This window comes from Ursus arctos, unplaced genomic scaffold (genome assembly GCF_023065955.2).
Source record: "Ursus arctos isolate Adak ecotype North America unplaced genomic scaffold, UrsArc2.0 scaffold_16, whole genome shotgun sequence".
Taxonomy (NCBI): domain Eukaryota; kingdom Metazoa; phylum Chordata; class Mammalia; order Carnivora; family Ursidae; genus Ursus; species Ursus arctos.
Window position 1 is genome coordinate 26976594 of NW_026622830.1, and position 15680 is coordinate 26992273.

The window sequence follows — 15680 nt, forward strand, 5'->3', positions numbered from 1 at the left end:
ACTCTAGTTGGAGCCACAGGCTCATTCCTGCTCAAATCGGGCGGGCATCTCTAGGTACTTTTCTTGTCCCACAAGTCTTTCCTTTCCCATTTACATATTCCGTTAACAATATCTTAATCTCAGTTTCAGTATTAATTATACATAAATGGATTATATTACTAACAAGATATGGTAATAATAATATTTATCAACTTTTGCTATGTACCGGGTGCTGTTCTAAGCATTATAAATGTCTTAATTCAAGGATTCTTAACCCGGAGTCGTACTGGGGTCCATGAATGGGATTCATCTTCATTCACCTGTAATTAAATTTGGCACTTCCTTCAATGAACATGGGACACCAGCCACAGTGTCAGCGGTGCCTGGAACGGCCACCGTCAGAAATCACAGCTACTTGCATATCCTACCACAGTGGTTGCGGGTATCTCTGAATACCGTTAGCATTCAGCATTGCTTTGCAGTTACAGCACTTACGAGACCTTGAGACCGCTAGAGCTTGTTAGTAAAGCGTTCACCAAAAAGCGTGTATAGTACTATACCACAGCTGTGTTCTTTAAAAATATTCTGAGGACCATGTTTTTAATTAATATGATTTGTTTCCTTCATAATTCAATGTATTTTATTTCAAGCAGTTGAAAACGGCATTCTGAGAAGGGCTCCATGATTTCACTCGATGCCAAAGGGATCCATGGCAGGACACACACGAAGAGCCCTGTGCATTGATTCACTCCTCCAGTGACCCCACAGGTGGGTCTCATTACCAGCTTGTTAACGGGGGGGGGGGGGGACACATGAGGCACAGAGAAGGTGTGTAGTTTGCCCAAGGTCACACAGATATTGAGTGGTTGTGCTTATTCGATCTGTCAGCTCTTTTCACAGCCTATGGGCTGCTGTGGGCACATTCTCTGTAGTATGCCTATGCACGTGATTATCCCGAGGCAGGTGTCAGACACACGGATCTGTGGATCTCCATTTCTGTGGGTGGGTGTGTGTAATGCATATGTGTAGAAAAGGGAACCATTCTGGGCTTTCTGTCCGACTTCTGGGATCACTTCAAGTAACTGCATCCTTATATGCTTTGGGCCCTCAGGGCTGAAGAGCTGGGCTGGGGCGGGCTCAGGGGCCAGGCTGGGGGTTAGGCGGGCAGCAGGTGAAGTTGGGGCAGGAGGGCCAGCATCACTCCAGGGTTTGGCCTCTGGCCTGAAGCTACCCTTGTGACCTGGGACAGCTTGGGGATGGGGAATCCGGAGGAAAGAGGATGCAGGTCCCACAGTGAGACCTTCTGCCCGGGGACATGTGAGTCGACAACACCTGAGACCGTGGTCCCTGTGCCAGGCTGCCTGGGTGGGGGTGCTGTGGGCAGCTGGAAGGGAAGGCCACCCTCGCATGAGGCCCCTGGGCTCTCAACACTCCACTACAACACCCCTTCCCTTCGGAGCCCAGACGGGAGGGTTTTCCTGGCATCGAGCAGTTCTGCGACACCAGCTGGGTGTTCCACGGCTTGAGTCCATTCTGACACCCAGGACCGCCCTCCCTTCACTTCAGCTGCCAGTTTCAAGTTCAGGTTGTCTCTGGTGCTTCTGAATGCCAGCTATCAAGCAGAGGTTCCCAAGACACCCTCCTCTAGTTTGATGAATCGCTAGGGCAGCTCCCAGAACTCCGGGAAACAGTTTACTTCCTCGATCCCCTGCTTGTCATAAAGGGTTACAACTCGGGAGCGTGGAAGAGGTGCGTGGGGCAGGGTATGTGGGTTCCACGTTCCCTGGGGTGTGTTCCTCTACCCACTGCTCTGCGCGCTCACCAACCCCGCAGCTCTCGAAGCGTGGCCTTCGGGGCTTGTACGGAGGCTTCATTACATAAGCATGATTGATGAAATCATGGGCCATTGGCCAAGGATTCCACCTCCAGCTCCTCGCCACTGCCCACTGCCCGGAGGTGGGTGTGGGGTGGGGCCCCCAAGTCTGAGCCTGGTTGGTTCCCGTGGTAACCAGCCCCCAGCCTTGGGGCTTTCCCAGAGAGTCACCTCATTAACAAACACCCAGGTGACTAAAAAGAAATTCCTTTCACCTGCAGGGCTGGGAGCATTTTCAGGAACCAATGATAAACGACCAAATATGACGAAAGATACTCTCCTGGATCTTATCGCTCAGGAAATTCCAAGCATTTAGGAACTGTGTGCCAGAAATGGAGATGGAGACCAAATCTCTATGTTTCTTATTATAAATCATAACATCCCAGGAACCTAGTAAAGCCTGCCGCTCACACATGGGCGCTGGGTTCCCTCGCCTGAAGGCAGTGAGTCCCCAGAAAGGCCTTGGATGTGGGCCATCCTGGCAGAGAACGGACGGCTCCTCCTACCCTGTGGCCCGAGGACAGCGGTCACCCAGAAGAGTCCCCTGGATCTCAACTCTGGTTAGTTGTTTTCTTCCCCAAGGTGAAGTGACATCAGGAAAAATAATACGTATACATGGTCATTAGTCGCTAATCCTCCTACCTGTGCCACATTGGATCAATCACTACAGTTCTGTGAGGTGCTTTCTAAGGAGCCGGGGCAGAACGGAAAAATCACAGCAAGTCACTTTATCTCATTTTCTCATTTAAAGAACAGGGACAGGGGCGCCTGGGGTGGCTCAGTCGGTTAAGCATCTGACTCTTGGGTTCAGCTCTGGTCATGATCTCAGGGTCCTGAGATCGAGCCTCGGGCTCTGTGCTCAGTGAGGAAATCGGCTTGTCCTTTTCCCTCTGCTCCCCCCCTCAAATAAATAAATAAAATCTTTAAAGAACAGGGACAATGACATGCTGAGCTGTGAGGACTCCAAATGGCAGCCTCTATGTCTGGGAGACGCTGTGTCTGAGGAACTTTGGACATGAAGAGAAAGCAATAGCTTGTATCTTATCTAGTGTCTAATTCAGTCACTTTTCTTTTTTTTAAACAGCTTTATTGAAGTAAAATTGACATGTGATAAACTGCCCATATTAAAAGTGAATCATGTGATAAGCTTTAACACAGGGGTGCCCCTGTGAAGCCACCCCCCCAGTCAAGGTAATGAGCAAGTACGTCCCACATCAACGTTTCCACAGGGGTTACTCACAGGGCAGTGTTGTCTCAGAGCAGGGGCTCTGGAAGCTCTCATTTGGCTGTGATTTTTTTTTTAATTAATTTATTTATTTGGGAGAGAGAGAGCGTGAGCTAGCTGGGGGAGAGGCACAGGGAGAGGGAGAGAGAGAACCTCAAGCAGACTCCATGCTGAGCGGGGAAGCCTGACTCAGGGCTTGATCTCACGACCCTGAGATCACGACCCCGAGATCATGACCTGAGATAAAACCAAGAGTCGATGCTTAACTGACTGAGCCACCCAGGTGCCCCTGTCTGTGATTTTCAGAAAAGATGAGAATAGCTGTCCAGGACGGGTCACTGCAGCATGACTTCGTTGTGAAGCCCGGGAAGGAGCACACCGGACACCTGGCACCCTCTGCTGACTGCTGAAACCCCTCGCAGCTGTGCTCTTGTGCTGTTGGGCTTTTCTAAGCTGCAGGCGACAGAAACCCAACTCAGAATCGCTGGAACAAAGCCAGACAGAGCTTCTTTTGGTTCAAGGTGCTGAAAAGTCCGCAGTGATGCTGGCTTTGGGTGGAAACTGGTTCAAGACACCAGACATCATCCCCAGACCCTGTTTTTCTCTTGTCCTCATGCACAGGCTGGCATTCGTCAGAAAGCAAAATAGCATCAGTCCTAAGCAATGTGGGAGACCAGGCTGGAAAGGGAGCAAGGTGTCCGATGCTCCCCACCCTTGCCCCTGGAGTTATCTTCTTTACCCTGGAGTCCGGTGGCCATGGGCAGCCACGGAAGGATTTTGAACATAAGAATAACTTGATTTTATTTGAGTTCTGAGAAGATTCCATCAGCCATGATGCAGGGCCAGAATGGTCATGACAAACAAATTCTTTCTCTAGAAATCCTTTCTTGTAGGAGAATCACAGTGGAGTTAGTACCAGGCAGCATTCTGGGCGCCTTTCTTAGGATCTCACATCTTCTCACATTCCCTGAGAAAAATGTGTATCGTTTAAGATTTTAAATCCTAAACAGCAGTGGCTTGAAGATAATAAAAGTCTGTTTTGCACTGTGTAAGGTGGTCTAGGGCTAGCATGGCAGCTCCGCAATCAAAAAGAAATCCAAGCTCCTTCCATCATTCTGCCTCCAGCCCAGTTTGTGGCTTCAATCTATCAGCTCACCTCATGGTCCAAGCTGCTGGTGCTCCAGCCATCACACCTGCACCTCAGATAAAAGAAAAGGCGGAGGGCAAAGGGGCCCACCTTCTGGTAGGTCAGCTTTCCCATTTTCCTGACTTGATATCTCTTCTGGGCACATGATCTACTTTAATATCAAAGAAGTCTGGGAAGTGTAACCTTTATTGAAGGGAATTCCATTGAAGTGGTGTGTGTGTGTGTGTGTGTGTGTGTGTATTTAAAAGGCTGTATATTCTTTGACACCTTCCCATTGAGAGGTGGGGGTCTATGACCTACTCCCCAAATCTGGGCTGGAGCTCTGTGAGTGCTTTGACCAGTAGAATAGGTGGAAATGATGCTTTTATAATGTGATTTAGCATCTAGGTCATAAAAGGCCATGTGCCTTCTGTCCATTTGGCTTAGGGACAAGGACGCCCTTGTGGATGTACGACCTATTTAGTGGCATAGGGCCCTGTGCTCAGAAGGGTCATTCACTATTTTTCATGCTCTGCAGCAGTCTTGAAATTCTTAATGAGTGTGTCTTTGGACTTATGTATTGGAAGTGCAGTCCGATGGGACAGTGGATCATGCATTGAGCAGAACACGCAGTAAGGACCACCGTTCACATACAGTGTTCACAATGCCACATCAGCATAGAATTCCAGCGAGCTCACATCACATGGACTTTCGGAGGGACTCCAAGTGGGTACAAGGTAAGCATGTGATGTCTGTGGTTGAGTAAGTAGGGGCACAGCCCAAAGAGTCCAGGCTTTCTCTTCCAACCAGAAGTGCCTTTGGTCACAGAAAAGAGGCACTGGCATTCCAGGAAACGAACACAACCCAGGAAGCTGATCATATCCTTTCTTATCCGTGTTACTTCCCTGTCTTAGCCACCCACCTGCACTGAGGATGATGACCCGGAAAGGAAGGAAGGGACAGGGCACCCCTAGTTCCCTTTCCTTTCAGTCTTCCTGACCCATGAGAAGCAGGAGGTAGAGAGTGTTGCTAGAAGGTGTGCACATCGAGAAGTGAAATAAAAGTCATCCATCAGTTTGGTGCAGCATTTCCACAGTCCTGGTAAGAATAAAACACACACACACACACACACACACGCTCTGAAATACCAATGCTGTAATTTCAGTGACTCCACGTATGAGTTAAATGCTCTCATGTCTGTGTTCAGAACTGTCATTGTACACTATAAAGATGAATGCTAAACATATATGCTAATAATGTAAATTAAACAAAAAATTATTAGAACAACATGAAATAGTAAATAAAAACACCATGACGAGTTGAGAGAGAGACTGTAGAAGAAAGGAAGAAGCACATTTTTATAGGTTTGAACCAGGGGCTCCACCTTTTCATTTTGCACTGGGCCCTGCGAATTCTGTTCCTGGTCCTGTTTGGAATGCTTGCTGTCGGGATGCTTCCGCTCAGAATGCGGCCGCCATGTTGTGAGGAAGCCCCAGGCATGGGGGCGAGGGCCTGTGCGGATGCTCCAGTCAGCAGTCCTCCCCAAGCCTCACCTCGGAGTCATCCCAGCCCAGGTGACAGAAACCAAGCCTCCAGATGATTCCACCCACCCCTCCCAGCATTCCCCAACCTCATCCCACCTTCCAGACGCCCCATCCATCTGATGGCTGAAGCTCAACCATCATGGCATCGAGACATGCCCCCCCTGCAGAACTCCCAGGTCTGGAATCCTGACCTACAGAATCCATGAGCAAAATAAAGTCCACGGCTATTGTTTTTCTGCCTCTGAGGTTGGTGTAGTTTGATATGCAGAAATAAAGGCACCGGAGGGTATTCATTTGGGTTGATTCCCATCTTTGGTTAATACAGATGAAGTTGCAATGAATCACTTCGTGCGTGTGATGTACCTTTAGGACAGATTCCTAGAAGTGAGGATACTGTGTCAAAGGGTTAAACGCATAAGTAATTCCTCTCTATGCTCTTATTTTCTCCCCAAATGGCTTTGTGTTTACAGTGTATTTATGTATGTGTAACCTCCCCTCCCGACATACCTATGTACACATAGAGAAACATACAGAGACAGAAATGCACGCAGAAAGGGACAACCTGGTGAATTCTCACAAACGGAACATGTGTGCGTAACCCTCACCTGGGTCAAGAAACAAACAGTCCTCGTCCCCTCAAAGCTGCCCTAGCGCCCTTCCCAGTGAATACTCCCTTCCACGTATGGATATACCATTATTTACGCATTTTCCCGTTGGCATTTCCAGGTGGGGGCTGATACGTTCTATAGTCCTCGGCTTCTGTTTTACTCATCAGACCCTGTCGCAGAGATGCCAGGTGTGTTAGATGCTCTTTTACCTTTCTGTTGGGTTATCGTTCTCAAACGAGGTTCCTGTGTAACCCTGGGGTCCTTTCTCAAACGACAAGAAAAGAACAAAGGCGTGGCTTGGCTTCTATCGGTTTAAAACCTTCTCCCAAACGTTTGAGGTCCAGCCCCACTTGTCTGCTAGCAAGCTTCAGCAGTGACAAATGTTCAGGAAATAATGGGAAAGCCTGTAAATGCCAGGGGCTGCATTGCGAACAGGACATCATTTACGGAGCGGTCTCTTGTGTTGGGACAGGTCGTTCACAGACAGTAGATAGATTTCCTCTAATTTCAAAGGCCTTGGCAAGATAGGTATCATGATCTCGATTTCACTGGGAGTGAAAACCCAGGTTCTGAGTGGGGAAGCAACTTGCTCAAGGTCACACACTCACGCTGGAGGATGGGGAAGCCTGTAGGCTCTGGGCTACACCACGGTGCTGGCCTCCTGATGTTTAGACCATTATCTTCTGTGTCCTCTTCTCAGTCTGGCCCACAAAAGCCTGCCTACCTCAGTCCCTACCAGACCTCTGGCTTCTTTCCCTTTCTGAATGCTCTGGAGCCTTCCCCTGGGCCAGCCCTAGGGCCTTTGCATGTGCTGTCACCTCTGCCTAGAACCCTCTTTTTCCTCTTCACCTAACTCCTCCTCATCCTCTAAGGATGCCTTCCCCAACTAGTTGGCGCCCTCGCTCCAATAGCGCCATATATTTCCCCTCTCACATTCATTGTACTTCAGGCGGTTTGGTTAATTCGTATCGAATTTCTGTCTCTTTCTACCCACCCCAGACTATAAGCACCTTAGGGTAAGTGTCGGTCTGTCTTGTTCACGGCCGTGTCCCCAGTGCCTAGCACAGTTGCTGCACGTAGTAGTGAGTAAACACTTGATGAGGGAAGGGACCACCTTATCTGAATCTCATGGCAACCCTGTGAAGCCAGCAGAGCCGGGCTGCTCGCGCCCTCTTTATGGATGAGCAGAGTGGGGTCCAGACAGAGAAAGGGTTGGTCCAGGCTTCTGATTTGCCGACACAGCCAGACCTGGGCAGCTCTGGTCCCGATGCCTCTCCCGGATACCAACGGGCGGGTGAGGGCAGAGAGAAGAAGCTTTGGTCAGCCAGGAGGTTTCCAGTCTCCCCAGATTCAAGTAGCCAGTCCCTATCCCTCCCCTGCCCAGGCCACAGTGCACGGGTCAAGGAGGTTGACAAGGAAGAAAGCAAAGTCCTACTCAGAAAAGATTTGGGGGCGGTGAGCCTGCGGCCAAGTGTTCTGAAGGCAGGGCAGGGAAGTCAGGAAGTCAGAGCCAGGAAGGAAGGTCCTGTCCCTGCCCCAGGGGGCTCAAGCAGGGACAGCGGGCCTTATTTTCCTGTGTGAGCTTCAAGCACTGGCTAGCTTCAGCTTGGCAACGGCTTATGCATTTATTCGTTTTCCTTGAACCTTGGTCACAGGGAACACAAATTCCGGGAGAAGGATGCTCTGGAGCTGGTGACTTGGGTCCAGAGCCACCTCTGTAAATTCTTTCTGTGTGACTTTGGCCAAGTGACGTCACTTCTCTGGGTCTCAGTTTCCCCACTTGGAAAGGGACGAGATGATAATAGCAGCTATCCCATAAGGTCATTATGGGGCTTCTGTGGAGATTCTAAGGGAAGTTCTTCGTCAGGGGGTTGGCATAGAGAAGTAACTGGAGACCAGTCACAGAGAGCTTACTACGTACAGGCCCTGTCCTAGGGGCCTTGCAATTTACTAAGCCCTCACGGGGATTTTGGAGGCTCTTAAATTATCCTTGCAAGGAGCAGAAGTGGACTTGGGCCAGCTCTTGGCAGAACCAGAGGATTGAACCAATACACTGTATGACTTACAGAGAGTAGCCCCCGCACGCTGGGCCCGGAATTCCATGCCACCGGCACGTGAAAGTCCAGTGGAAATGGACAATCCTCCGGGGCAACTGATGGCCCCTGGGATCCTTTAGAAGGAATTTGTCAGGCCCAAAGCCTCTGAACTGCAGTGTAAGAACAGAGCAGTGGTGGAGCTGGAGAAAGACTGGAGCTGGGTTGTGAAGAGCCCTGATTGCAGGCTGAGCACAGGGTACTGGGGAGCCACTGAAGGTCTCGGGCAGGGGAAGTGACATGGCTGTAGGCCAGAAGGGAGCAAACTTGGAGAGGGAGCCCTCTTGGGAGACTGCTGGGATATTCTGAGCGAAAGATGACTCCGGGGTAAAGAGGGTATGCGCCGGAGGGGAAGCGGTGCTGGATGGCCTGTTTCCCTTCCTGCCAGGTGCAAAATGGCACCTTTGGGTGCCGCCGCCCGGGCCGGAGACGGAAGCTGTGGTTGAGGATGGCAGAGTGGCCCACCAGCCATGACTGCTCAGCTCCAGATTTACAGGGAAGAAAAATATTTAACCCACTGAATTTTGGGGTCTTCTTGTTACAGCAGCTCAGCTTGTACCCTAAGTCACTGTGAGACTGTGGACAAGGCATGTGACTTCTCTGAGTCTCTGTTTCCACATCTGTAAAATGGGGTAATCCTGGAACCCATTCGGATTCAGAGATAGTCCATGTAAACTAGCACAGAGGAGGCCTACAGTCATGCCCCGTGTTCCCCCCACGTCCCCCTGGTTGACCCCGTGGAGGAGACACTCCCAACCTCCCATTTAGCCTGAGGGCAAGTCCCTTATTTTCTCTTCCTCCTTCTGACTCCCCCACTGGCACCCAGTGCAGGGCATCCACACAATAAGGCCCTTGACTCAGTTTTACAAACTAAAAGTTTTGGTTTGGGCCAGCCTCTCTCTCTAGCCTGTTAAGTTCTGTGAGCACAGGACTGTCTTGTTTGCTCCATCCCCATCACCCACTGGCCTTGACCCAGGCAGATCCTCAACACATGCTTGCTATGTGAATGAATGCACGCACGCAGGAATGAATGCATGAGTGAATGTTCCAGGCCTGGATGTCCACCATCACCTGGAATCCGCATGATTCCCCTGTGAGCCAGCCCCCAGGCTCCCCAGTGTGCAGACGGAGAAAGGGAGGCTCTGAGAGTCCTGACAGGGTAGGGCAGGAACATGTTGGGTGTTAAAGGTCTTTGGACTTCCCTGACCTCAGGACCCATGAGAACTTCCGCTGTGCAACCCCTCATTCATCTAACACAAGGAAGTAACACGCTTATGCTGGACACGGCCTGGACCAGACCCCATTCTCCCAAGCGCTGCCCCATCGAAAGATGCTGCTGTTGCCAAGGCAACGCTCTTAGCTTTCGGAAGCATCTTTAAATGGGAGAGGTGAAGGCTCCCACAGACACCAGGGGGAGAAAAATCTTGAAAATGGGGTCCAATCGCCCCAGCCAGCAAGACAGACCATCCTGATGCTGGCTGCTCCCTTACTCCCTGCAAAGGGCCACCTTTGACCTCAGCCATGGCTCTGGGGTGTGCACAGTGACTCTCTCCCTCAGTGTGGGATCTGCTGTTGCTGGGGACACACACAGACCTTAGGAACAATGTGATCAGGTGTCCGTGGTAAAGGCAGACTGGTCTTGGAGACCTTTCCAGAAATTTCCTTCAGTCTTTGAAATAAGTAGAGGGGACCCTACTCCAGTATTCTTGTGGTTGGTGCCAAGATGCCCCAGAGAGGCCTGCACGAGGAAGGCAGCTCATAGATGCAAGACTGGCTGTGCCACCTTGGATGAAACCCTTGCCCTCTCTGAGCTCTAATTTCTCCATCACTACAATGGGGAGAACGCTGGTCTGGTGTAGGGCGAGGTGACAAGGATTCTGCATGGGAACCTGCAGAGTCAGGTACCCCAGAAGCCAGTTCCTATGCGTAGGGGCCCCGAGGAGATCCAGCCAGGGCCAAGGCCACACCAACCATGCCCCCACAGGGGCCTCGTGCTGCCCAGAGTCCTTCCACTGGTCTTGTCCGCAGCTTCGGTGGCTCAGCATCACTGTCTGGGGGCTTATGGAGGTCAGCAGCTGCTCTGTCCTGATTGCATGGTTGGGAAACAGAGGCTCAGAGAGGGCCAGGAACTCTGCTCCAGGGACATAGCCAGGACCGTGAACCGGGGTCTGACATTCCTGGACAGGTCACAGCTGTGTCCTTCATAGTTTGGGGCAACTCCGGGGTGAGCTGGAGCCTGGGGCCCGGCCTTGGGGGTGAGGAGGCTGGGAAGGGGGCAGAGACGGGGAGAAGGGAAATGGGAGTCAGAGGGATGGAAGGAAGTAAAGTGATTGCCAGTTTGGAAATAATGCCTGGAAACTGCTAGTCCACGTGACTTGGGTGGGACTGACCCCACCCCTGTTCCAGGCATGATCAGGTGGCCCAGGTCTGGTCAATCAGACGCACAGGATAAGTGCAGAGATGGGCACAGGAGGACCAGTTCCAGCTGGAGAAAATCATGCCTTTGCTGGAATCACAGGGACAGGGGACTCTCTGACTTAGGGATGCTCAGCGGGGAGGACGTGAACCCAGGGCTGCTGGAGCCACCTGTCAGGAGAAAACCTGGCCAAGAGTAAAGTCAACATGATGCATGCAGGGCTGAGAGGTGAAGAGGGATATTGGTTGAGCCCCTGGATCTAACCGTGCCTGAATCCACCCCTAGACTTCCTGGTATGTGAGTCAATCCGTTCCTTAGGATCGGGTTTCTATCCCTTGTGCTGGAGAGTCCTGGCATGGAGGAGGAAGGAGGGTAGGAAGGAAGGATGAATATTTAAGAACAGGCATCTGAGGGTAACCCAAATCAGCTTCTCAGCCTTTTCTAGAAAACGAGTACAGACCGGGATTTGGGCCTCATCCCACCCAGTGGAGTCTGTTTCTGGGGTTCCTAGCTCTGTCTTCATTTCTTCTCCAGCGCGCACCTGGCCGATGAGTTCTGTGGTACAAACGTAAATGCCATGGATTCGAAAACAAATGCTCACCTTACTTGGGTCCCAAAGAAGGGAGGCATGTACTTGGGGGTGAATTTCCTCACCCCGCTTTCCTCTTTGGGAATTAACCTTTATTAGGCGCCTGCTCATACCGAGCCCTGTTACAAAGCTGACATACAGGGTTTCGTCGCCTCCTGCCATGGCCCAGCCAGGAGGGCGCGTCATCTCCATTTCACAGACAAGGCAACTGAGGCCTTGAGAGGCTGAGCCACCAGCCTCCAGTCCAGGAGCTGGAGCTGGTCTGTGCAATTGCAGAGCCCCGCCCGCAGCACGACTGGGCACACAGTAGATACTAAATAAAGGCCTGCGAGCAAAGGCTGTGTGAGGCCATGTGGGACTTCCGGGCAGCACCTGCCCCTCAGTACTTTTCCCTCCTGCCTCAAAGGCCACCATTGGCGACCCCATCCTTTGGTCTTTTCAAAGAGATCGGCATTAATCTGGCTGGCTTTGCTCAGGGGACCGGCTGAGGCGGGACTCAAGGACATGTGGGAAAAGGTGGTCCATTTCCACCACCCCAGCCTCATCCAGAAGAAAACCTCCTGAAGACAGAGGTGTACCCTAGTGGGAGAGCAGGTTGGTCTCGGCTGCTCTGGGTGTTGGCTGAAGATGGCAGGAATGTGCAGGCCTTATCAGGACCGAGGAGGGTGACAGTGATGGGGGTGGGTGGCAGAGCGGCTGTGGCCCCTATCTGACCCTGTCCTCCAAAGGAAGCTCTTGGGGAGCCCCTGGTCTCCCAGACCCAGGCCAAGGCCGGCTCTGCCCCACACTCCCACCTCCCTTGAACCCCAGCTGCAGGATCACTGTTGGATCAGGTGGGAGGAGAGGGCTAGGGTCCTGGCTTGGAGGCTGGAAGGATCTGAAAATGGCATTCTGCCCAAGGCCGAGTGGACAGTCCCCAACACTCCCTGAACTTGAGCCAAAGTGAGCTAGGGTTACAGGGAGTGCTGAGAGGGTAGCCTCCAGGTGGAGATCTGGCTTCCTGAGGCCAGAAGGAGCTTGGCAGAACCCCAGCCCATAGCAGACTGGAAACTTAGTTCTAGACCCTTCTTCAGGGGTGACGTGTGTCTTCTTTAAACCAAAGCTTCTTCCAGTTGTTTTTAGAGGCTGTTTGAGACTATCACTGTGTCTCTTGTAGCTAGAAAGGGTGAGTGCGGACGGGGGTGGGGAGATGGGACTCCTTCTCGTCACATTTAACCAACTTTTTCCAAGGGCATCTGCCCCGAGATGTTCTGGGATAAAGAGGGCCTATTTTCAGATAAGGACACTTGGAGAAAGTGGCCCACTCTTACCTCTTCACAGGCAGTCAAAAAGCATATGACCTCACTAAAGGCTCTGACAAGTCCTGCAGGTAAGAATGCCCATTCATATTGATTTAACCTGGTGTTTCCCTCCCTCACTTGACCATAGGTACTTTTCGAGGAGAGCCTGAGTTATTCTCTCTGGAACACATTCTAGGACACACTGGCGGTAAAGAAATCCTTTTTAGATCTTCTGGAGCCCCCAAGAGACCAGGTCAGAGCTCCAGACACTGGGGCCTAGGAGGGGTGGACTGTTAGTCATGTATTTCTTGGAGGACCTACATGAAGTCAATTCTCAGCTCATTCAGGGTATTGTGACCCTCAAGCTGGCAGGGGACCCGTGCAGGAGACAGAAGGGAAGAGGACAGAGGGATACTGTAGAGGGAGGATCCCCCCATTACCCACCATTTCACAACTTGAGGGGAGCAGGGAGGCAGCTGACCCTCTGACTCCTGGGCAAGGAGGGCTGGCTCAGGGGACCCAGGGTATCCAGGACAATGCCCTGGCACTGTGTCCTGTGTTTGGGGTCCAGCTTGTCCAGGGGATACTGAGTCCCGGCTCGTCCTCCGGGTCCCGCCTCCAGGCGCGGCTGCTTCTCAGATGCCCACGGGGCGCACCATCATGCGCGTGGCCCGCAGCGAGTAGCTGGGGCCCTGGAAGTAGTGCCAGCGGATGCCGTTGAGCTTGCGCGCGTGGTGGCGAGCTGGGTAGTAGATGCCGTTGAGGTTGGAGAGGCCGCAGGCATCAAACCACCATCCTGGTGGAGGGAGAGGAAGAGGCTTGGGGAGGCGGGGGCCAGCCAGTGGGGTGAGGGCAGCCCCCCACCCCTGGGACTAATCAGGGCTGCTGCCTCCTCCGGGAGGCCAGCTCACAGAAGATGGGCCCGAGTGGAATGGGCGTGGGGGCGGCAGGGAGACGCCCAGGCCCTCTGCTCAGCCTGCAGGCTCTGGAGGGCGGTACCTCAATGGCCCCGGAGCTCGTGTCTGTCTCTCTGTGGGGCTCCGTCTCTCTGTGGGGCTCCGTCTGATGTCTCTGTCTCTCTTTGGTCTCTGTTTCCCTGCCTTTCCTGGTCTGTCTCTCGCATACTGTGTCCATCTGTCTTTTTCCATCTCCCCCTCTGGACTTCTGTCCCCACGGAGCTCTCTGTGTCCACTGCTCTGTGTGTCTATGTCCTGCTGGCCTTCTCGTCTCCATCTCTCCCTGTCTCTGTGTCTCCCACTCACCCCATCTCCCTCTCTCTGACCTCTGTCCCTCCCCAGGAACACTACTGGAGCCAGGGTTGGTGGGGAGCTGCCCCTCTGTTCTCCTGCCCAGATCTCCCCATCCTGGTCCTGCTTGGCCGGGGGAGCAGATTCTCAGGCCTGGGGTTGGGACTGATCAGGCGCTGCACCCCACCTCAGTGCTCCCCTAGTCCAGTCTCAGAGGAAGATCGGTGGTGCCTGTGTTAGGATGAGGAGAGAACTGGAGGGAACCTCAAGAACTCAGTGGGGGAAGGGATGCGGGGGGGTGCGGCCAGGCCAGCCCATGGGTGGTTGAGACCCCGACCTGTACCCTCTTCCCGACAGCACCTGGCCGCACGAGACCTGGGTGGGGAGGTAAAGGGGGTGTCCAGCCAGGTGAACCTGTGGGCCAGCGGGGCTTCAGGCCCCCACACCCACCTCCGGACAGCATCTGGGCACACTTGCAGAGACAGTTGTCATTGTCTGCGTCACGGGTGCTGAAGTTGGTGCCTTGCAGGACCAGGCTGCTCTGGCGCCCTGCTGAACCGCTGTACCCACTCAGAGAAAGCCTGGAGGCCACCCGGAGGTGGTGATGGGAGATCACAGTCCAGAGTTAGGTCGGGGCTAGTTGAAGAACGACCATCCCCCCCTTCAAGAGGATTTGTCCTAGGCTGGGGCTCCCCTCCATTTGTTCTGGAGGGGGCACCCCAGCTTAGGGTGCTTGGGTTGTCCCTGCCCCTGGATTGCCCTCCCTGCTTGCTGCCTCCCAGGGACAGAGCACCCGCTATGTGCCAGGCCTCCCTCATCTCACTGAACCCGAGTCTTGGACAGGAATGAGAAGGATCAAAATATTATTACTAATAATGAGGACAATGGCTAACATTTTTTTGAGCACCTACTGTGTGCTGGGCATTTTGTGGCTTAGCTCCTGTTCCTGGCATCCTCAAACACCCTAGTATTTCCATCTTACAGATGAAGAAACAGATCCTGAGAGCCAAGGGAGGCTGCCCCAAGCCTCAGAATGGAAGAGGGTGAGAGCCAGATCCCAGCCCATGGTGGCCTGCCTTGGGAGCTGTGTGCATTTTGCTCCCCAGCTGACCACCCTGCAACCCCAGCCCTCTACCTCCAGGAAGCCTTCCCTGACCACACCAGCCCACATGGATCGGTGCCCCAGGGCATCCCCAGCTCTGTGACTTGCACATCTGCAGCCAGCTGGGGAGGGTTTCTATTTCTCTGCCAGGCTATGAGATCCTGGGGGGCACGGCCAAGGCTGTGTGGTGATTACGACCCTGAGCTCTGGGGACAGAATGTCTGGATTCGAATCCCAGCCAGCTCGCCAGCGGCATGACCGTGGGCAGACTGCTTCACCCGCCAGCTTCAGTTTCTCCTTCTGTTAAAATAGTAACGACAGTAATGTTATCCGTGACGACCTCGTTCGTTATTGTGATCCGAGGCCTTCGGTGTGCGAGGAGCGCAGAGCGGTGCGGGCCTGCGGCAGACACTCATCACATGTAGGGCTTGTTGGCAGTTGTCCCCGCGTTCCCGCCCTGGACACACGGCCACCATGGGCTCTGGCCCAGCCTGACCGGAGAGGGTGTTGGGTGCTTGTAGCCCTGGCAGCTGAGGCGGGGACCTGCTTTGGGAAAAATTAAGAGGGTCCTACGGGTGGAGAACAATGGACCCCAGAT

At 53.0% G+C, this 15680-nt stretch overlaps 2 protein-coding genes across 7 annotated transcripts in view; one reads left to right on the plus strand and one right to left on the minus strand.

The window, feature by feature from the left end:
• The window catches only part of FAM110A (family with sequence similarity 110 member A), a 35456-nt gene extending 29108 nt beyond the window's left edge, over positions 1-6348 (plus strand). Inside the window, exons 2-4 of one of the 2 annotated variants that reach the window (XR_008959385.1) lie at positions 633-747; positions 2074-2412; positions 3384-6348. The gene's annotated coding sequence lies outside the window, so the exon portion shown is untranslated. Of the gene's footprint in view, positions 1-629; positions 748-2073; positions 2413-3383 lie in introns of those variants that run through there. The other variant, XR_008959386.1, reaches the window with a different exon arrangement.
• Positions 6349-11530: 5182 nt separating this feature from the next.
• Positions 11531-15680, minus strand: part of ANGPT4 (angiopoietin 4) — a 42216-nt gene continuing 38066 nt past the window's right edge. For 3 of the 5 annotated variants that reach the window (XM_026503196.4, XM_057312613.1, XM_026503195.4), the window contains 2 exons: positions 14431-14561; positions 11531-13529 (listed from right to left, as the gene is read on the minus strand). In XM_026503196.4, the coding sequence (XP_026358981.1) occupies positions 13369-13529; positions 14431-14561 (292 nt within the window). In that variant the 3' untranslated portion in view covers positions 11531-13368. The remainder of the gene's footprint in view (positions 13530-14430; positions 14562-15680) is intronic. The other 2 variants (XM_048222333.2, XM_044385747.3) reach the window with 2 other exon arrangements.